The following is a 22,850-nucleotide window of genomic DNA, read 5'->3' as shown; positions in this document are numbered from 1 at the left end:
AAGAAACAACATACACAAAGATATGGAGGTGAGTTAGAGCATGAAAAGGGATGCTGAAGAAACGGAAAGGGGTTCAACATAACTAGAAAATTGAGTTCTTTATGAAGGAAGCAAAGGAGATCGTGAACAGCTTTATAGTGAAGATGAGATTGCCCATGGAAACTATGCATAGAAATATATTACCGATCTTCATAAATTGCTAAATATTTTTCTCCATATATATTATATATTGATTGCCCAATAGGGTAGTTATCCAAGCCACAACGAATTCTGACTTAGGTAAATCATTTCAAACTGGACATGGAGATAACGATTCATAGATATCGAGATACATAGCTATGGAACAAGTCTCAAATACCTGTTCAGGTTTCAAACATGTCCTAGAACAGCCCTCTCTCTGTTAAAGGGCTTCTAGTGAAATATATGTATTAAGCACAAAGCAGGATAAAGGGTACCTTATTACAAGTTAGGAATTTTACTCCAGATCACAATAAATTCTCCAATGAATTATGCACAGCATGCAAATAAGTCTTTTTGCCTAGGATAGAGGCAGGAAAAAGAGCAAACTGGAGTGAGTTTGCCCCCAAATTTAAAACAGAGTGTGTAATCCACCCCTTTCAAATGTGGGGACTGCTCTCCGTTTTGCCCTGAGTCTTAACAGCCAGCAAAAATCAAAGGTGTGATAAGAGACAGATGTTCCTCCGGGGAGAAGAGCCTTCCTCTTTAACCACTGGCCAAAAAAGGAAAAGGTGGGACGGCTAAGGATTCTCCCCACTGAGAGCAACTCCAGGCCAGCACCTGACTACTAGTCTGAGGAGGTCAAGAGAAACTCTGGAGCGAGGTAGACCTCATGGAATGTGGCCCTGCATAGGACGGGTCCCCCCCAAGGAGTAGCATGCTCCCTCCTTGAGCTGAAGAGGGAGTGGATGGGGGAGAAGAAGAGAGCAGGGGAACCCAAGGGAGATGTCAGCTTCCCCTAGAGGCAGCTCCTTATGATAAGGAAATGGATACTCAGCTCTGGGCCTGTATCAGATAAGCAAATAGTAGGTATATAATAATCACTAGGGGACTTAATTCATAGTTAATTCAATCCACCACATATGTCTTAAATAACTATGCTCAGTAACATTGTGTTTAGACACTGCAGATATAAAAAAGATGAATAAGCAGAAGCCTCACCCTAAGACCCTTAAAATCTAATGAGGGAAAAAGACAAATAACTACGCCAATATAAAGCAGGGGGTGTAGCAGGGTGGGGAAGCAAAGCGTTCTGATAAAGAAAAAACAAAAGAGTACGGGAACAGAAAGCACCGGGGACAATATCTAACCTGAGTTTTAACAAATGGGTCAGACTGCATTAGGCCGAAATGAAAATTGAGAAGGAAGATGTAAAAGTAGGGGACCGGTATGAGTACAGGCTGAGAGGTAAAAGCTTGGAACCCACATGTGGGGTGTTAGAAGTATGGAGCTCATTGGCCTTGAAAATGGGAAGAATGCTCTTCATAGGGTGCTTATACTGACTCCTATCAGAACAGGTAAAGAAGCTTCAGCAGTCTTAGCTTTCTTAACATCTCTGTGGAATATTATCCTCAGTTACTTTATCCTTTCCTCACAGATACTATTGCCAAACTGTAACATCACTGGGGCTCTGTGTGGCCCCCTCCCTGAGGGTGGACTTGATCATAGCATGACGAAGGCTAATAAACACTGGGGATGGAGGAAGGAGAGCCCATTACCACATTCCTCTCTCTAAAACTCTGTTGCTAAATTGGATGCCTTGTGATCCTTTGATACCAAACATGTCTGACATTTTCCATCTTTTTACTGGAAGAGGTTTCTTTTCTTACTTATGAACTCGAAAATAAATACAGGATTCTTCAACACATTCACTCTTTCCGTTTGGGGAAAAAAGAAACAAAAATAAATACTTGTCCATCATCTCAGACTGCGTATAAAATGATTTCGTCTTCGAGTTTGGAAACCTCCTACACTTCATGGACAATAAAATGTAATGAGATGATAGCAGAACAAATAAAGTCATATGAATTTTACCGTCTTCATATTTGAATAATTGAATTTCATATGTTCAAATTGTAGTTTGCTTCTACCTTAAGAGTGACTCGAAGATGCTCTTGTTTCTTTCTTTCTTTTTTTTATTATTTATTTATTTTTGGCTGCGTTGGGTCTTCATTGCTGCGCGTGGGCTTTCTCTTGTTGCGGAGCACGGGCTCAGTAGTTGTGGCGCACGGGCTTAGTTGCTCCGCAGCATGTGGGACCTTCCCAGACCAGAGCTCGAACCTGTGTCCCCTGCATTGGCAGGCGGACTCCCAACCACTGCGCCACCAGGGAAGTCCCAGAAGATGCTATTGTTTCTTAACTACTGAGGTAATAAATGACCAAAGAATCTCTCCGAAAAATCAATTATCTGTTTTATTGTATATGCTACACAGAATGCAAAACATGCCAATTATTTTTTGTTGTTCTTACAGCAGAACTGTAGAACATGCTGAAGAAATCACAAGCTGCGTTAATAGAGATCTTGGGCTATGAGCAACCTGTCTCGTTCCAATCATTAACAACACTGGGAGGGCAGACACGCCTAAACGGGATACAGGAGTCCGTACTGGGATTCACTCCAGGATCTCTGCTGAAAAGCTCTACCTAAAATACTTGCGGGCTTCGCTGGTGGCACAGTGGTTAAGAATCCGCCCGCCAATGCGGGGGACACGGATTCGAGCCCTGGTCCGGGAAGATCCCACATGCCGTGGAGCAACTAAGTCCGCGAGCCACAACTACTGAAGCCCATGTGCCTAGAGCCCGTGCTCCGCAACAAAAGAAGCCACCACAATGAGAAGCCCGCGCACCTCAACAGAGTAGCCCCTGCTCGCCTCAACTAGAGAAAGCCCCGCAGCAACGAACACCCAATGCAGCCAAAAATAAAAATAAATAAATTTATTAAAAATAAAATAAAATAAAATACTTGCAAAAGGAGCAGCAAGGATTAAGAGTTTTGTAATGCTCAAAATAGAGCAGTTATTTAAATGGGGTATAAAAAAGGAGAACAGGAGGGGAAAAAAATCCACTATGGGCTAATTAAGGGAAAGCAATTCTCTTAATTCCAGAGGCAATTCCCTCTGCTCTACAAAACTTAATTCGACAAGCAAGGACACCTAGGTATAGAAGTTTGAAAAGAGTTGATGAAAGAATCAGAAGAGAAAATATGAACAAAGGAAGTTGATTTAATCTACTAATCAACAAACAAAAAACTTTCATGTTATCATAAAAGTACACCTGCTCAAAAATTACATATTTTATTAGATTCTAATATTTTAATCATTATTATAATATAGAAAATAGTAAATTTAATGTTTTGAGGGCTGAATTAAAACCAGTTCATTTCTAGTCTCATTGTCAGATGACTTAGTTCTCATTAACCAGTTGTAGCATTTCTTTTAAGACAAAACATTTTGAAAAACCACACAACTGGAAATATACAAATTATTTGTGTTAATTATATTTGAAATAGGATGAGATATATTTTAAACTTGTAGTATAATTCATAATGAATACTGACTTAATATAATGAATTAATAATAAATATATACACAGTTCATGATATATATAAGTGAAACCATTGTGCTGGACAGTGCAATATGTCAATTATATCTCAATAAAACTGGAAAATATAAATATTAAATAATTTTAGCCATCTGAAAAAAATCAGGTCAACTGTCCAATTCATTAAAATGGGCCATAAAATGTTGAATTTTTTTTTCCTTTTTAATACAGAATAATATGTTTTAGAATAAACTTAGCAAATAAAAAGTCTCTTTTTATTACCTTCAATATGAGAAATAAAAGGTGTTTTTGCTATATGTATTAACAATCCAAATTTCCAGATAAATCTAATATACAGCTCATTAATACCAATAGGGGGATTTCAAAACATAGTCTACTCATCTATCAAGATGTTTTATTTGAGTAGAATTTTGGTTAAGAGATGTTCATAAAATGACAACAAGTTGAAATAGGAATTAGACTTCATTTATGGATGAAAACAGGTTTCATTGAGATTTTCATATAAACATTGCTATAACTATTCAATACATAAAGTATTTCATACTTAGAGTAGAATTCACAGCAGAAGTTTAAAACTCAAACTTTTTAAGCAGCAGTATCAATAACACAAACCTCTCCCCTAGGGTGGTGATATAAATATAGTATTTAAATATAAAGAATACCTATGGCAACATAATATTTAAATATTAAGAATGCAAATGACAAGACTATCTGTTCAGCTAGACAGTGAGCTTATATTACAAGCTCCTAAATTTAAATGGAAAGACATATTTTGCCCTCCTTACATTTTTTTTAGCTTAAGAGGACTAGTATTCCCTGGATATGTTATTATTATTATTATTAACAATCTCCAGGCACGCTGATTCAGTAATTTCATTACAGCTGTGCAACAACTTTCCGATACATATCAGAGTTGACCTTACTTTCCTCTAGTTGATTGTGGAAAACTCACCAAAAAAAAAATTTCTGCTGAAAGATACTGAATTTGAATGCCCCAGCTAAGTAGCATTCATTCAGGTTCTTCTTTTAGCAGTCCATTTACAACTTTAAATGTTTTAAGCTCAGGTATGTTAAGGACTTGTGTAATTGACATGAAGAACAAAATTAAGGAGAAAAATAAGGCTGTGGGAAACACTTGCACAAATTATTCTTAAGCAGAATGAAATAAGCTGAAACTAAAAAAAATAAAATTGCTAAGAAAAATCAAATGTAGAGCAGCATATTCCAAACCATGGTCTGTGGATAAGGGGATTCCATGGCCAATCATGCCACTAGCTCTACGATGCCAGGAAACCTTTGCAATGTTGTTCATTGCTTTGTCCTTAGTACCTAATACAGTGCCTGGCACATATTAGGCTGTAATATTTGTTGAATAAATGAGCTTGCAAAATGCTATACATTATATGTCCCCTTTTTGAAGGTCACACTAAATAAAAATATACTTGAGACGGAGAAGCCCTGTAAATGCCAAAAAAAAAAGTTTAAACGTTTCAAATATAATTTTTCCCAAGTTTATTTGACAGAAACTCATTAACATCTTCCAGACTAGAGTTCAAGAGACACAGTTTGGAAAATGCTGTTCTAAGAAAAAGAGAAGAGGAAGTAAAGGCTGCCCTATTACGCGAACTGTTAGTGCGGTGTTAATAAAGATCAAAGATGGGACAAAGCAAGAGAGTGGCATGGACATATATACACTAACAGACGTAAGGTAGATAGCTAGTGGGAAGCAGCCGCATGGCACAGGGATATGGGCTCGGTGCTTTGTGACCGCCTGGAGGGGTGGGATAGGGAGGGTGGGAGGGAAGGAGACACAAGAGGGAAGAGGTATGGGGACATATGTATATGTATAACTGATTCACTTTGTTATAAAGCAGAAACTAACACAACACTGTAAAGCAACTATACTCCAATAAAGATGTTAAAAAAAAAAAAGATCAAAGAGAAATCACACTTGAATTCATTTCCTCTTGCTTGATTTCTCTTGCAACGAGAATGATTTTGGTGATCAGATAGATTAAAACAAAACAAACAAAACTAGTTCAAGCTCAAGCTCAATATGTAAAAAGAGCTGTTGACCGCTTACTGCTTGCCAAGTATGGTGCTAAGCATACTGCATAAATCCTGGGCTCTTCCTCGAGGAGCTTATCATCTGGAACAAGGGTCTCCAATGTCTGTGTCTGGAAAGGCCAGGCAGGTAACACATATTAAGTCAGATGTAAAAACTAAGAATGCAAGCTTTAATCAGTTTGTTGCCATAGGAGACTGGAGGCCTGCTGTTTCCAGATCTCTTAATTCTTAATATAAGCCAGAAAATCTGGATTTTTAAAAGATATAATTACCTTTTCTAATGTTTTAATCAATTTTTAATTTTTCAATCAATTTAATTTTTAGAAAACTAAGGGGTCCAAATATAACATACATGGAAGCTGTATGCAACTCAGAAGCCACTAGTTTGTAACCTCTGGTTTAGAATTTATAAATGAGCGCCTACCCAATGATTTCAAGGTCTCTATAAGATATACTGTATCTCAAATTAGATCTTTGGATGAGATCACCAAATCATCATTAGTTATTCTTAAGACCTTATGAATGTACCAAATATATACCAAAATTAGTCTAAAAGCAGAAGAATATAGATTCTATAACATATAGGTGGCTTAATCTGATGTTAATTTCAGCAAGATTCTAAAATGGAATATTAAAATAAAATTAAATTCTAGAAAAGTGGGCCAATATATGTGTGTATATGATACTGGTACTATTTTATTTTAATATGTCTATATTTTGATATTTTACATTTTAAAATTAAATATACATTTAAAAATATAAATTAAAATATTTTATATATAAATAAATACATATAAAGAAAAATATATCATCACCACAGGTAAAGTAAAATTTTAAACATCATATATCTGAAGTTTGGCAAAGAATTTGACAAGCTCTCTTATGATATCCTCAAGAATGTGGTAGAAATAAGAGCTAGGTGATAAAGGAGAAAGCAAAAGCTATGGATGAATGACTTCCCAACCGCCAAATCTGATGCATTCTTTTCAGTCCTCATTCAACTTGAACGCTGCATCAAGCAGAGTCCAGTCCTTGTAGCGAATTCCCTTCTCCCTTGATTTGCAAAATACCTCCTGGTACTCTTCCTTGCTTTCTCAGTTTCCTGACTGACTCATCATTTTCTGCTGATACCTTGAATTAATGACTCTTATCTTAACCAGAACTGGGCATTAGAATCACTTAGGCATATATGTCAAACCCATATGCCTACTGAGTCAAAATATGTGTGGTTGAGACTAAGGAGTGCATATGTATATAATTTTAAACCTCAAGGTGATATAGATAAGCGACCTAATTAAGAATCACTGCCCTGACATTAAAGCAACTCCCAGGAATCTGTGCTTAATCTTTTCTCTCTCTAGTTTCTCCCTGGGAGATTTTTCCCCCCACCAAGCTTTTAACTATCACCTCTGATGATTTCTAAATTTTTATCTCTATATACAGTGTTATTCTTTAACTCAAGACCAGTATTTTCAAATGCTCACTAGGAATATCTACCTGGATATACAATAGGTATCTCAAATAGAGCTGCCCCCAAATTAAACTCATATCCCAAACCTCCACCCTATCAAGACAATAGTTCTTCTTACATTTTTTTTTTATTAAGTAAGGACATCACTATCTGACCAGTCACCTCACTCCAAAGCTATCAAGGCACTAGAGGAACCCCTGCCTCTGCACTTCTCAATCGGAGGAAATCCTTGCTCGCTCCTGGTTATACTTTCATAAGACACTGTATTTGATATAATGTGACATACCGTCCCCTGACCACAGTTGTGATCCATTCATATGTTAACAGCACATGTCCATTAACTTAACACATATTTGTTAAGTATCAATTGTGTTTCAAGCCTACAGCTTGTGTGGACCAGTTTGATAAGATAAATTGAGCAGAACAGATTCTCCTGAACTGAAAGGCAGAATTAGCTGTGGGTTCTAGAGCTGGAAGGTTACACTGAATCAGGCCTGGGGTGGCCAGGGTAACTAAGGGCAGGCTGAAGATTTATGGGCAAGAAACGGTGAGGCAGTAGATAAAGCCAGTCAGTAGAAAGAAAACAGGAAGCAGAAGTACAGAGAAAAGTGGAGGTGCCACTAGAGGGAGAAAACCAGGCCTTTCCAGCCCTCAAGAGTCACCTTAGTGCAGTTTTTCTTTGGTTCCTTAGATTTCTATAAGGTTCTTCAATGGATCTTTCAAACACACCCTTTACTTGAGTTACCGTGAATGGATCTTTGTTCTTAGCAATGAAGAAAGCCCTAAGATAGTGATCCTAAATGCATCTATGCCCCTGACCACCCATCCACACCATACCACGCTGGCCCCTATTTCTGGTTTAGGGTTTATAGGATTCTACCTATAAAGCAGTTTGTCAGCCTTTCTCTTTCCTTCCACTACCACTATCCTTGTTCTATTGCGAGTCCTCTTTATCTCCGAACTGGACTATGGCAGCAGTACCTTAACTGCTGTGACTCCCATGTCTTTACCATGGACATAGCTAGTAGAGTGATATTTCTAAGATAACTGACGCTTTCACTCCAGTGATTAAAACTCAGTGATGGTTCTACACCATGTTTTATATGGTAAAGTCCAAACACTTTATCATGGTACACATGGCCCTTTATACTCTTGGGTCCACCTATACTTTCCCTCTCACCTCTGCCACTTTGCATGAGGTACCAAAGCTCTGAACTAAGCTTCGCTAGATACCTCAGAAGGCAAACTGAAACCCACGTGAGCTATGCACTCGTTGACAAAGAGGTGGCTTTGTCCAGGCAACATCCTTGGTGTCACCCTCCTTGCTTCGCCTGGCAAACTTCTGTTCAGCCTTCAAGTCTCTTCTGACCCCCAACATACTTTTGAACTCTAAATTGAAACAGCGAAGACTGGGATGTATAAATGCCATACCAATAGAAGAATATGAGTACGGCACAGAATGAGCATCTTTCTTTTACAAAGGAAATTCCACAGGCCTCGTAAATGGACCAATAGTTAATTGGCAAAACTTTACTTAGAATATGTTAGCCATTGTATTAGGAAGAATTATTAGAAAATGATAAAAGTCTAACTAAAAAGACTAACAGTGTGTTTTTATGATTGTCTGATCGCATACACCAAAAGTGTGCGTAATATTTTCACAAAATCAGTAAAAGTATTCCAAGTTATCACCATTATGTCGATGTTGTATGTCTTAAACTTCTTCAGACTTAGACGTCTATGAGAACAGAATGCTAGGATTCTGTTATTTAAAAAGCCATCTTTTTCAAGGAAACAGTGGACAAAAAGAGAGCACAGTTCTCACTGTAGAGCCAAAGTAATAAAGGGCTTTTTTGTAGACAAATTCTAGAAATTCTTAATTACACACAGGCTTATTATCTGTATCCCTAGTGTTATAAAGTACCAGAACTTCATTAGAAAAATTAAGCTGGAAAAATGAAGGCAGTACTTTGTAAATTTCCACTGGAAATTAGCTGGGAGAGACAGAGGAATACTGGATCAAAAGAGGGTAATCATGCTTAACTGTGCCCTAGAGCACCCGCATGTATAATACGATTTGCACAGCAACTACCTCTCCTATTACTGCTTGTTTGGAGTATTCTGTGTTAATGGGGTTAGCTAATTTAGTATTTTAACTTAAAAAGGCTCTGCTGATTAATAAATGTTGCACACTGTGCTAGTAATTAAAATAAATGGAAGAGTTACAAATAAAAGTTGAATTGTTAAGAAAACATTATCTGAAAATGTATGATAATCCCTACTTATCATAATACAATAACGGTTCAGAAAATATGCAAATTGTAAAGGTCTAAAGTGTTGCAAAATCACACAAGTCCAAAAAGTTTTGAGATGTATTAAATTTCCTTATCACTGTTCTTAGTGATAAATAATACAACCAGATCTCATCTACATATACCACGGTTTTTAAATGTCCTTTTAAAAAACAGTTTAGTTCAACTACTGTTCACCTACTCTTAATAATGAAGGTGACAAAATACGCCACCCCAAAATAGGCCACTTTGGCCAAGGTTTGTTTTGAGCTAAAGGCACTTATAAACAACAGGTAGAAGAAAAGCGATCTTAGTTCCCCTTTTTTTCCCCTAAAATCAGGAGATAACACTCCCATGTGAAAGATGCCTTTCCTATACCAGGAAGAAAGAAACATTCCTATCACCAGAGATGGGAAGTCACAGCATAGAGAATTCTGTACCAACAGACCTTGTTAAATAATTTTTATCTTCCTTTGGACTCCGCATATATTTTTGTTATTTTCCACAATTGTTTCTCTTTGCTCAACCCAATATATAAGCACTTAGGGTTTGCCACTTGTTTCGGTTTTCATTTCTTTATGAGGACTATTGTGTGTTGCAAAACTTATATTAAATAAATCTGTATGCTTTTAATCTGTCTTATGCCAATTTAATTCTCAGTCCCAGCTGAAGTCCCTAAGTGGGGAGAAGTAAAGTTTTGCCTCTTCTACAAAAACTATTAGAAAATTAATACCTTTTATTTTCCAAAAAGATGTAGGGATGGCTATTGCGCTGTCTGTACTCAGGTTCTTATGAAAGGCTGTACAAGTTTCAAATATAATATCCTTACAATATGATTAAATTATGAACTTAATTTCATAGGAAAGTTCAAGTCCTGGTTGTATTTTTTTTAATACTCTAAATGTCCACACCCTAAACCTGCAGAAGAATTTTGAATCCTTAGGGATCTAAGGATATCCTTCAAGTCTGGCTCAGGTTTATAATTAATCCAAACACCAAAGTCTGATCTAGCAAGCCAGCTCCTTGATTTGAAGGACACTTGTATTAGTTTTCTATTTCTACTGTAACAAGTCATCACAGACTTAGTGGCTTCAGGAATATGAATTTATTACCTTAGAGTTCTGAAGGTCAGAAGTCTGAAATGGGTCTCACTAGGCTAAAATCAAGGCACTGGGAGGGCTGCATCCCTTCTGGAGGCTCTAGGGGAGAATCCATTTCTTTACCTTTACCTTTTCCAGCTTCTAGAGGCTGCCAGCATTTCTTGGTTGTGGCCTTTCCTCCATCTTCAAAACTAGCAAAGATGAGTTTTCCTTCTCACATTGCATCACTCTCACCTTTTATGTAGTCAAATCTCTTTCTGCATCCCTCTTCCACTTTTAAGGACCCTTGTGATTCCATTGGGCCCGTCCGGAATCCAGGATAATCTCCCCATCTTTAAATCCTTAATCACATCTGCAAAGTTCTATTTATCATACAAGGTGACATATGCACAGTTTCCTGGGATCAGGATGTGTCTTCTCTGCGGGGCTATTATTCTGCCTACCAGTGCAGAGATTAGCACCGACTTCCACTGCAATGTGTTAAACCACTCCATTTTGGATACGGTTACAGCCTGCATAATTACAGTCTCCTGTATTAAGCCAGGATGTTTACAATTAATAGACGGTATTAACGTATAGGACCTTAGCCCCTCTCATAAGACTTTGGTGAAGCCAATATCAGCCTATATCACCGGATTTATGATCACTCCACTCCGCCTCTGCCATCTTAGTGGGTAAATTAAACATTTGCTCTGATAGCTCTGGTGCCATGGCCTTCTGTTTCTTCCATCTCTTAATGATAATGACTTCTTTCCCCACTTCATCTAGGCAACTTGCATGGTCCCGTTTTACATCTGAAAACAATTCTTAATATGCTCTCTGAAAAACCCTAAAACAAATATGTGCTGCTCTTTCCATTTTTTTAAATGTAAAGAAACAATCCTTTGTTATTTTTTTAAGTGGATTTGAGCAGAATGAGTAAACCAAGGGAGGTAGTAAACTCCTTAATGGAAGCAGAAGAGGGCATGGACATAAAGAGAAATGATAACAGCCCAGGAGCTCTAGACGCAGAGTTTCTTAGGGAACCTGGCAGCCTATTAGCTGGAGAAATAAGCCTGGATCAGATCCTGAAGGGCCTTGAGTCTTACAATAAAGAATTAAGATTTATCCTGCAGTTGATAAAAAGTCATGAAAAAGCATTTGGGCTGAATAACTGCTTGCTGAAATTTCTCTAGTGTGGTCATGGTAAATGCACTGAATGGGCAGACTGGATGGGATTTACAGCAATTAAAAGAAGAAATTATAAGTCCTAAACTAAATCAATAGTAGTAAGGGAAGGGGGTGGCTGAATTTGAGAGATACATGAAAGGTAGAATAGACAGGATTTGGGGACCAATAGAATTCCGGAGAAGGATAACAGGGTAATTCACAAGTCCCTACTTGGGCAGACAGTTGGTGCTGCAATTCACACTCAAGACAAGAAGAAGCAGCAGTCCAAAGTAGGGTCTACTGAGTTTGGGGCATCTGGCGGAGAGGCAAACAAAGATGGCAGCTGAAAATATAAATCGGGAACGTAGGAGAAAGATCTTAGAGACTTAGAGTGGAAATCATTGTCACAGAGTTGAAGTCTCTCAAACAGAAGCAAACACTCAGAGAGATTACGTATAGAAAGGAGAAGGAAGTAAAGAAAAAGTTGAATATTGAATCTTGCCCTCACCTTAGTTCTATCCCGTTACCTCTCACCAAAAGTACTGCAATATTCTCCTAATGCGTCTCCTTCCCTCCAGCATACTTCTTCTCAAATACAATCAACAAATTCATATTCTGCTTGTAACATCCTCTTACTCAGAAGCCTTAAATAGTTCTCCATTATCTACAGATGAACCCTCAAATCCTTGGCCTACCACTTTTCTTTCTACTGCCTCTCACATAAAAATGAATTTCTGGGCTTCCGTGGTGGCGCAGTGGTTGAGAGTCCGCCTGCCGATGCAGGGGACACGGGTTCGTGCCCTGGTCCGGGAAGATCCCACATGCCATGGAGCAGCTGGGCCCATGAGCCATGGGGCTGAGCCTGCGTGTCTGAGCCTGTGCTCTGCAACGGGAGAGGCCATAACAGTGAGAGGCCCGCGAACCCCCCCCCAAAAAAAATGAGTTTCTGTCAAAATGGTCTTCTCATTGTTCTACCATCATTTTTCCCCATACCATCAACCTATTTTTTATCTACTTTCTCTTCTTTTCTCTGTCAAAATCTTAAACGTCTCTTTCCACAGAACTCAATTCAGTTCCTTTTCTGTGAAGAACACCTTCCTAGGTCATCAGAGAACAGAGCAAACTCTATATTAAAAAAAAAAATTTTTTTTTCATGGCAGTTACTGTCTTTAACACACGCTTGACTATTTTCAGGTGCTAATCTGCAAATGATACTTATTCTGAATTTCATTAGGTTTTCTGGTTCAGTTTAAAGCTAGAAGCACAGAAGTTTCATGAGGCCAGAGACTCGTCTACTTTATTCAGTGCCATATTCCGAGAGCGTAGAACTCTTCCTGACACGCAAACATTTGTTGAATCAATAAATACTCCTTTATATTTCTTATAATATCTAGCCGAGAGCTCCTCACATAAAGGTTACTGGACAATTATTTACTAATTGCTTATTTAATTTCTTGGCTTCGTAAAGATACACATGTGAATAATGAAAATAATTTTCTTTGAGAAGGCATGAGAAAATTGATTTTCTTTGGGAATTAGAACAGTTTTTAAACGATTTCCAAAAACCCCTCCATACTCTATATGTAAAATGTTACTGTCCCACTTCCTATACTTGTTTTAAAGAATACATTAAAGAATGTGACCTTATTTGGAAATACAGTCGTTGTGGGTATTATAAGATGCAGTCATATTGGAGTAGGCTGGGCCCTTAATCTGGTCTGACTGGTGTCCTTATAAAAAGGGGAAATTTGGACAGACACATACATAGGAAGAGTATCTCTGTGAAGATGAAGGCGGAGATAGGGGTGATGCTTCTACAAGCCAAGGACCACCAAAGATTCAGCCATCATCAAAAGCTACGGGAGAGACGGAACAGAAGGAATCACCCTTGCTGAGGCCTTGATCCAGGACTTTAGCCTCCAGAACCATAAGACAGTAATTTCTGTTGTTTAAGCCATCTAGTTTATAGTATTTTGTTACGGCAGCCCTAGCAAACTAACACATTCAGAAAAATCTGTCTTTCAGAACCTTAATAAGAAATCTTCTACGAGTGGCCTATGAGAGCTCTGCCCGTGGTCCTCCTTAACTTCTGGTTCCCAGGGCTAGTAGATAAAATCCAGCCCATCTGTGGAATCTGTGGTTTCCTACCCACAGTTTGATGTCTTAGATGCAGAATTATTATGCTTGTAGCAGATACTAAACATGATGATAATTATCTTCTATTAAAACTCTGCTATGTTCTTGGTACTTTATACTCATTATCTCATTCAATCCTCATTACAACCTTTAAGATAACATTTCTCTCCCCATTTTACAGACAGGGAAACAGAGGCTCAGGCTGGCTAAGTTACTTACCCAAGATTATACTTCTGTTGTGTAATGCAGTCTAGATTTGAGCTCGCACAGATCTAGTTCCAAAGCCCAACCTTCTACTATCACCACAGTGCAATTTTCATAAAGGTATGGAAACAAAATAGCTAAATGTGTCATATCCTCAGATATAAGGCCACCCTTTGAATCCTTAAGGTTAGAAATAAAAAGCTCTACCTTTTTGGCTTTAGATAGAGGGTTCCTAGTTAAGGCCCTTGGATGGCAAAGGCACTGCCCTCAATTCCTTACAGATGAAATTGGTAACGTGGCCAATAACGATCCTTCTCATTAATAAACCATGCATCTCTGTGATAAAAGTAGACTTTTGGCCTAATTTCTATCACAAAATTATTATCTGAAAGATATAAAACCTAAATTTCTAACATTTCTTTTGCCTCACAAGATACATTTATGTTATCCAGTATATGGAAACCAAAATGGATTCAGAAGAAGCTACAAAATAATAGTTTCAGTTCTCTGAAAAAGTGGATTATCCATAGGCTGGCTGTTAAAACCCATTGCTTAGCCTCTTCACTAAAAACATGATAGCTTCAAATCTGTAAGTAATTTCTTTAGCATTCCCAACTTGGTTTGCTCCTGATTGGTTGGTTATCCTAAAAGCGCTTTTCAGTCTGAAAGTTTCAGGGTGAAGGGTCATCAGCAACACTGTAGAGGTTGAAGATATTTACAAGTATTCCACAGAAAGTAAAAGTTGAGCGCCTTTCTTTGGGGCTAACGTTGATATCTGCTCTTTCTACGTTTACCAAGGAAAATACTAAGAAAGGATACTTCAGTATCTTTTATACACAGTGATTTCTGTAGCAATATCAATGTGGTCAACTATTTGAGAAGTTAATTTTGTTATTTCATAAACCTTGGCATCACTGAAAATAGAAAAATAATTCTGAATAATATAACTCTTTTGATATTCATCACTAAATTGCACATTTTGCTTGGCTAAGTCGAGCAGCACTAATCTTCTATAATCTCTTTACTAAAAGAAATCTACCTCCCCAAAATAATTGGAAAAAAATGTTTCTTATTTTCTTATTCATTATGTGTTGGGTAACTCATTCAATTATTGAAAGAATATGCTGAACACTCTATAGCCAATATCTCACTTCAAGTAATTGCTATAAAATGAAAAACTTTTTGAAAATTACTTGAGATACTTGCCAATTTTATCTTTCATATGAGTTTGTTCAAAAATCTTTATTTTTCAAGAGTCTCTTCAGAAACGTATGATTAAAATAAAGCATATTATATATCCCTTCTGACTGATAAAACTATCCAAAATCCACCATGCTGGATAAGAGGTAATTCTAGTTTCTTTATATAACAAAACATACTTTGTAATGTATTTTGGAATTATTATTATATAACATATGTAATATGATGATTAGTGCATAGTATATATTATATAAATAAGTAACTGTGGTTTATATGTTGTAGTTGACATATAATTATTTATAATACATAACACATTAAAATTATAATAATTTAGATTAGAATAATATAATTGCCTTTTTATTATTTAGTATATATAATAGTACATAATTATTATGATATATTACAAAGATAATTACAAGATATCTTATAGAATAATAATAATTTTTAAAAGCTTTTCTAGATTTTAAATTGTCTGTTTATAAATTACATATAACTATTGATGACAAATGCCTGAAGAGAGAGGAAGTACCTTGGAGAAAGATGTATGAATTGAGACCCAAATCAGTGATGCTAATATAATAATTTAAAATTGCATATGCTCTTAGATTGCCCTTTATCTTTCTCAATCATCTTCCTCAGTGGTGAAGAAACTAAACTCTTTCATTGTACCTGATTTATTAAAACTACAAGGCCATATCAATGTATCCAAATAAAATTTAGTTCACTTTAAGAAAAATGTTTTTGTTCTGTTGGATCTTATTATAGAAGCATCAGAAATATGAATACTTTCACTGGATAATTAGGGAAATTATCTTCACAGATGCATGGATAGTGGTCACTTATCCCCGTGAAATGCCATTCATTCTTTCCTTTTTTCCTTTGAGTAATATGTATGTATGTGTGTATGTGTGTGTGTGTGTATGTGTATAAAATCAATATCATCGTCAATATCGACCTTATCTAAAACACTTGCATATTGAAAAATGGTTGCTTCTGAATAGGTCAGGGGTGGTTCTTCCTTTTCTCACAAATAAAAGATTCTCTACAATACTAGGAAATAGAAAATATTAAAAATACTTCAGGCACCAAACATGGTACAGCTACTTCTTTTAAGCTAAGAACTCACATATTGTCATTCACATTTCGCGTCCATTCCTGTCTCTGGAGCTGTGCTCTGGCCTCATTTAGCCCATCCATCGGTTCGGCCACTCGCAGAGTCGGTTCCAGAGGCTTGTAGCGCTGTTCCCACACTTCAGCGACATCGCGGAAGGGTCCCTGACAAGAAAGGATGAGGTAGATAGCTTGTGATTTATGACCAAGGCTACTGAATATCTACAAAGAATAACAAGTAGTATTTACTAGGTTGTTTTTAAAGAACAACTTATTCTTCTCTGAATTAGAAAACACATGAAGTAAGAGCACCACATCTTCAAGAAACGTTCACACAAGTGCAAGTGATTATACTAAAAATGTTTTAAATTAGGCAGAATTTTCCCCACTTACATCAAAAGAGTTTTCATGCTATAACTAGTTAACTTGTAGTTATAAGAGTTGCTTTGTTTTCTAATTTTAAAAAGCACGTTTCTTATAATTTAAAAAGAATTCGCTCCCATTTTGAGTAAGCAAAAATATTAGAAAAGACCCTGGGCACAGTTTTCAAATAGATAGAAATCAGACGGCAAGTTTTTTTTTTTCATTAAAATAAAGCTTTTAGGTGAATGCCAAATCTTACATTTAACTGGTGGCCTCCTCCAAAATATAGAAGGGCCATATTTTAAATTATTTTAAGTGTTTTTATTTAAATTCTAAATTCTATTGCTTAATAACTCTGATACAATAGCGACCATTTAATGACACAAACATATAGCAAAGTTCATAAGTTGCAATGGTGTGAAGGGGTTTACAACATATTCCACCTTTAAATTAGTAGTTACTTATATTAGTTACTAGAATCCACTGGTTATCTAGTTAGTATCATATGAAACACAATATAAATCAGAGGTGGCTCGAGATTTTGCTGTGCCATCGATTACATTTTGTTTTTGCCACCTTTGTTGTGCAGGAGAGAAGTGATATAAAATAGACAAAGATTTCTAATCATATCCCTTGTCCTTAAAGATCTCTTCTTTAAATAGGTTATCACTAACAAGACGCAGCTGGAGTTACTGCAAGCACTGAGTGAAGACTGGGGGGCTAATAAAAAGAAATGATTCACGCCTCATTTATGTTCACTTATGTTTTACATTAATAGAAACCAATAATAGGAACCAGTTACCATAAAAGTCATGGACCGTAAATAACACAAATGGCAAATAAGTATCATCTAGTACTTTTCACAGCTGGATAGGAGGATTGCTATATTTGAAAGTAGTTAATGGATTTTTATTGGAATTTTACTTTTAAAGATACAGCAACATGATTCCAAGTTCAGGATTAAGAAATCAAAAGAGGATATTTTCTATAGATTTTTAATCTTTCACTTTGACAAATTCTGTGGTTTGAAAAATAATATTTGGTTGTGTTATTAGGGGCAAATTACTTCTCTAGACCTCTTCTCCTCGTATGTAAGATGGAATAATAACTATCTCACAAAATTGCCCTTAAGATACATAAGACAATATAAGTAACACTCTTAGCATTGTACTTAGAACCTAGTAAATATGCAAAAATTGTACTCCTAGCTTTATTATTATCTTACTGCTCTTACTTTTAGTTTCTACAGGAGTTTGAAAAAGATTTTGAACAGTAGTAGCATCAAGTATATAAACAAAAGACCAAGGCTATGACTTTGAAGGGGCCTGCATTCACAAGGAATAAAGTCTTCTTGGTGGCCAATCTCTGCCGTCTGACCTTTGTTGATGTATCAATATAACACGCACCCATTTGAGGCTTACTCCACTACTTGTTCTGGAACTTGCTATTTCCAACAAGATTAGGAAATGAAAGAGGAAGCCCTACTTAAGCAGCAAAATTTAGAATAAAATAGACCCACTCTTCTTTTTTCATTAACTATAATCTTCATGACCACAATCCTCCTTAAGAATGTCCATTTTTCTATGTCTATGTCTATTTTCTATGTTTCAGTGCCTGATCCATACATTTATATCTTAGACAATTAATGTCTTGCCTTTGAGCTTAATGGACCACCTTCCTAGTCAGCAAACTTGGCCTCTACTGTCAAGGTTCTCTTATGCCAAAGCTTCTGTTGACTTCTATTTCTGTGGATAGACTCTTAGATCTCAAGTGATCACTTATACCAATCATACCTGGAATGAGGTAGCATCCCAAATTTCACTCTGCTCATTGTACTCATTTCCAAATACTAATTCCTAGAATGTGTAGACCATTGAGGATTCAACCTGAACCTATGAGACTTCGTGGGCTCTTAGCTACAGTTCTCCAATATTTGACTTTCTTTGCCTTCAATCAAGTCCAATTATGAGTCAAATATACTTATATTCTTCTATATTTTTAATAACCCACATTAGAGTCATCTTGTATTTATAAACTTTTCTCAAAGCTTAAATAATAGTGAAAAAACTTTTAAACTTGCTATTATTGTCTCACACATTTAAGAAATTCACCTCACAAGTGCAGACAGACTGTTAGAGTATAAATAGTATCATTTGGACTGTAGTATATATAATCTCAAATGTCCCCAGTGATGTGGGTACCTTTTTATTATAGATAAGTACAGGAAATGGGGTTCAGTCAAAGAAAACCACATTAAGAATCCCATTCTGTGAAAACAGGAAAGGAAAGAAAAAAAAAAAAGCAGGGAAGGAAGGGAGAAAGGAAGAAGTCAAAGATGATAAGAGAGAAGGTGGGAAGAGAAGATGGGAAAGAAGGAAAAATAAGAGAAAGAAGGAAAAGAAGGATGAGAGGATATAATGGGGGTGGGGGAGGACGACCAGGGATAAGGAGGAAGGAGATGGGGAAAGAAGGAAAGGGAAAGGAAACAATTAGCAGGGATAATTATTTTGTGGTATGTTAGATAAATGTACCTTACGAGTATGCATGTGGGTATGTGTACCTGTGTATGTATATACACACATATAAAATCTTCCATACAGATGTGTATTCCCCATACATATGAATGTATACCTTTATATAAATGTATATGTATTTTCCATGTGTCTTTATATTTACACCATTGTGGGTATAATAAGAAATATAGGGCTTCCCTGGTGGCACAGTGGTTGAGAGTCCGCCTGCCGATGCAGGGGACATGGGTTTGCGCCCCGGTCTGGGAAGATCCCACGTGCCACGGAGCGCCTGGGCCCGTGAGCCATGGCTGCTGGGCCTGTGCGTCCGGAGCCTGTGCTCCGCAAGGGGAGAGGCCACAACAGTGAGAGGCCCGCGTACCAAAAAATATATATATATATTTGGTCTTTGTCCCTGGTTCCTGGCACAGAGCTCCTAAAACCTTTGCAATTTCCCGATGATAGGAGTATCTTTTGTTACTCATAACAAGAATACACCTGAGTTTAAGCTAATAAGGTGACTTAGGCTGGAGTCCCTAGATAGCCTCTGGGTGAGACTGGTCACCAGAAAGACCAAGTGATTAGAAGCTTGGCACTTCCTCCTCCAGGGAGGGGAGCGCTATAGAGACTGAGGGAGGAGAGACAGAGACAGGATAACAACCAACCATGTGAGTGACCCTACTAGAGGATCTCCCTACCCTCCTCTCCTTCCTCCACAGCTAAGCTTTTATATGAAATCATGGTCCCGGCTGACACCTTGACTGCAACTTCATGAGAGATCTTGAGTCAGAGGCACTCACCTAAGCTGTACCCACAACGCTGACCCACCGAAACTGTGAGAAAAGAAACGTGTGTTGGTTTAAGCCATCAAGCTTTATACATAAATGTAATATAATTTATTATACAGCAATAGATACACAGAGGCAAGCCTGTGTAAGAAGCTAAGAGGCAGCAGTTCTGGGGGTGACAGAACTGCTCTCTGGGGGTGACAGAAGTGTTGCTCTCTGGAACTTCTAGGACAGTGACAATCATCACAACGCATCCCACTCCACCCTTTAGCCCTAGGAAGTCATTTGCCAATCATGCTATATTCTAATCCAGAGTGAAGATTTTGTCTTTGCTTGAGTTTTGCATTGTTTTGGGCCCTCTTTAATTCTCCAGCTTATACTTTTTAAATGACTCCCATGCAAATTATGTTTACAAATGTATAGAACCATATGAACCATCAGATGAGAGGCTAAATTAAATAAATTTGATAATACATAGGATTTTTCTAGCAACAACAGGTTATAACAAGTACAGTTATTACAGTATTGTTACATAAAAAGGCTACATCCTAGCCAAACATCCTACGTGTTAATTTCACACCCAGAACAATAAAATTCAATGCCAAGGAAATATTTATTTCTTTGATATATATTTTAAATGTACTTCATTTTTATTATTTAAAATTAGATTCTTGGGAATTCCCTGGCAGTCCAGTGGTTAGGACTCGGCGCTGTCACTGCCATGGACCAGATTCAATCCCTGGTCAGGGAACTAAGATCCCACAAGCTGCACAGCACAGCGGAAAAAAAAAAAAAAAAAAATTAGATTCTGTAAAAAAATAATTTTGTTTTCGTTCCACAAAGACAAAACAATAAATTTTTTTAAAAAAACAGAATACGATCACTGACACAATTCTTATGTATGTATACATATAGCTGATTCACTTCATTGTACAGCAGAAGCTAACACAACATTGTAAAGCAACTATACTCCAATAAAAAAGGAAAAAGTGAATAATAAAAGTACGAAGACAGAAAAGTTAAACTGAAAAAAAAAAAGACTAATGAGTACCTGACATCGTTTCCTATCAATGGGTGGCAGAGTTCCGGACCGAGAAAAGGACCGGGCACTTGTGCAAGCCAGCCAGCTGCTAAGGCTGACGGAGTGCTTCGGCTTCACTTTAGGTCTTCGGTGTGTTAAAGGCTTTGCCTGCTGTAACCGCAACTCCCATGGATCAGGATCTTTTCTGAAAGGTGAGTTGTATATACCTGGAACCTAAAGAAGAACAACATCATTTTGATTATTTTTTTTTTTTTTGCGGTACGCGGGCCTGGGCCTCTCACTGTCGGGACCTCTCCCGTTGCAGAGCACAGGCTCCGGATGCGCAGGCTAAGCGGCCATGGCTCACGGGCCCAGCCGCTCCGCGGCAGGTGGGATCTTCCCGGACCGGGGCACGAACCCGCGTCCCCTGCATCGTTAGGCGGACTCTCAACCACTGCGCCACCAGGGAAGCCCATCATTTTGATTTTTATCCTTCATTTTCACATAGAATAAAGGGAAGATAAAGTTGCACCATACAAATTTTCATATGTTTAAGGACTATGTTAAACTACAACTCTAGTTCTTAACTAGAGGAGGACTTTAGTCTAAGGATATTACAAAATATACTTTGTCTCCAGACCAACAATTTCAGAATGATTCATGGTTGAAGACTAAACATGTTAAAAACAACTAATAGAAACCATAGTTTCTATCTGCTACACATGGCATATTTGATATAATTGTATTTGAGAAAAAAATAACAGGACCTTAAGGCATTCATTTTGTATTCTAACCATTAACTATGTATATGTATACTTAACCAGCTCTGTAAGTTATACGTTCACTCACACAAACTCAAATATATAATGCTTGAACCAGTTTCAGGTACAAAGTATGAATTTAATAAATATTTGATTATTTGAAAGATTATTCATTATACAGCCTAATTAATGGCCACCATTTTAAGTTCTTTAAAATAATAAACTGGTATATGTATATATATATATTATATACAAACATACATGTGTGTATATATGTGTATGTGTATACATATGTATACAATCATTCAAAATAACACCCTGTATTTAATAAGTTGCATTCACATGGTTAGGAGCATTATTTCTATATCATCACATTACCCTTGCTGTCTATCACTGACCTTGTCACACACTGTGTCAAAATAGTCCAGACTTATTTAACACAGTGACTGCTATGCAATGGAGGTTCAATAGATGTATGCAGGATAAATGTTAAATTCAGGTTTAGCACATTCCACTCTCTGAAAATTCAATGATCTTTGAATATACAAACTGCTTAGAACTATATTTTTATTCCTTTCCTATATACAAATGCATATTCATAAAGAAAAGCTATATTTTAAACGATAGGATGACTTGTTTAGTTGCTCTGCAGACATTCTAGACTAATGTAAAGAATGTATCCATTAAACCTCTCTGTTTTTTCCTAAAAATGTGCTTTTCTCTCATGCCACCATCATACCCATAAATATTTCTGGTTGTTATATTTACCTCTTGGAATAAGCAAGTCCGAAGTATTATGACTACCTATGGTAGTTGTCTTTGAAAAACTATCCTAGGAAATTTTATATTTCTAGCCTAACTCCTCAGTAAGTATAAACCTCTATCTAATACCAACTCAGGCTAGATTCCATGTCCTATCCCCAATGCTTCCTTAATAGCCTGGGGACAACTCTATCACACTACTTATTACATTGTTTCAAAATTATCTTTGTGTGTGTCCATCTTCCCTAAGCAAGCCGCTGGAGCACAGGGACTCTATTTTAGGTATTTTTGCATCTCCAGGGCTTAGCAAAGTTCTTAACATACAGTAGACACTCAAA

General features: G+C 37.0%; 1 protein-coding gene across 3 annotated transcripts in view; it reads right to left on the bottom strand.

The window, feature by feature from the left end:
- Positions 1-22,850, bottom strand: part of SPATA17 (spermatogenesis associated 17) — a 190,897-nt gene that overhangs the window by 55,698 nt on the left and 112,349 nt on the right. For 2 of the 3 annotated variants that reach the window (XM_030868320.2, XM_060285185.1), the window contains exons 7-8: positions 21,020-21,223; positions 16,324-16,472 (exon numbers count right to left, since the gene is read on the bottom strand). In XM_030868320.2, the coding sequence (XP_030724180.1) occupies positions 16,324-16,472; positions 21,020-21,223 (353 nt within the window). The remainder of the gene's footprint in view (positions 1-16,323; positions 16,473-21,019; positions 21,224-22,850) is intronic. The other variant, XM_060285188.1, reaches the window with a different exon arrangement.

This window comes from Globicephala melas, chromosome 1 (genome assembly GCF_963455315.2).
Source record: "Globicephala melas chromosome 1, mGloMel1.2, whole genome shotgun sequence".
Taxonomy (NCBI): Eukaryota; Metazoa; Chordata; class Mammalia; order Artiodactyla; family Delphinidae; genus Globicephala; species Globicephala melas.
This window is presented reverse-complemented; position numbering and strand designations above follow the sequence as displayed.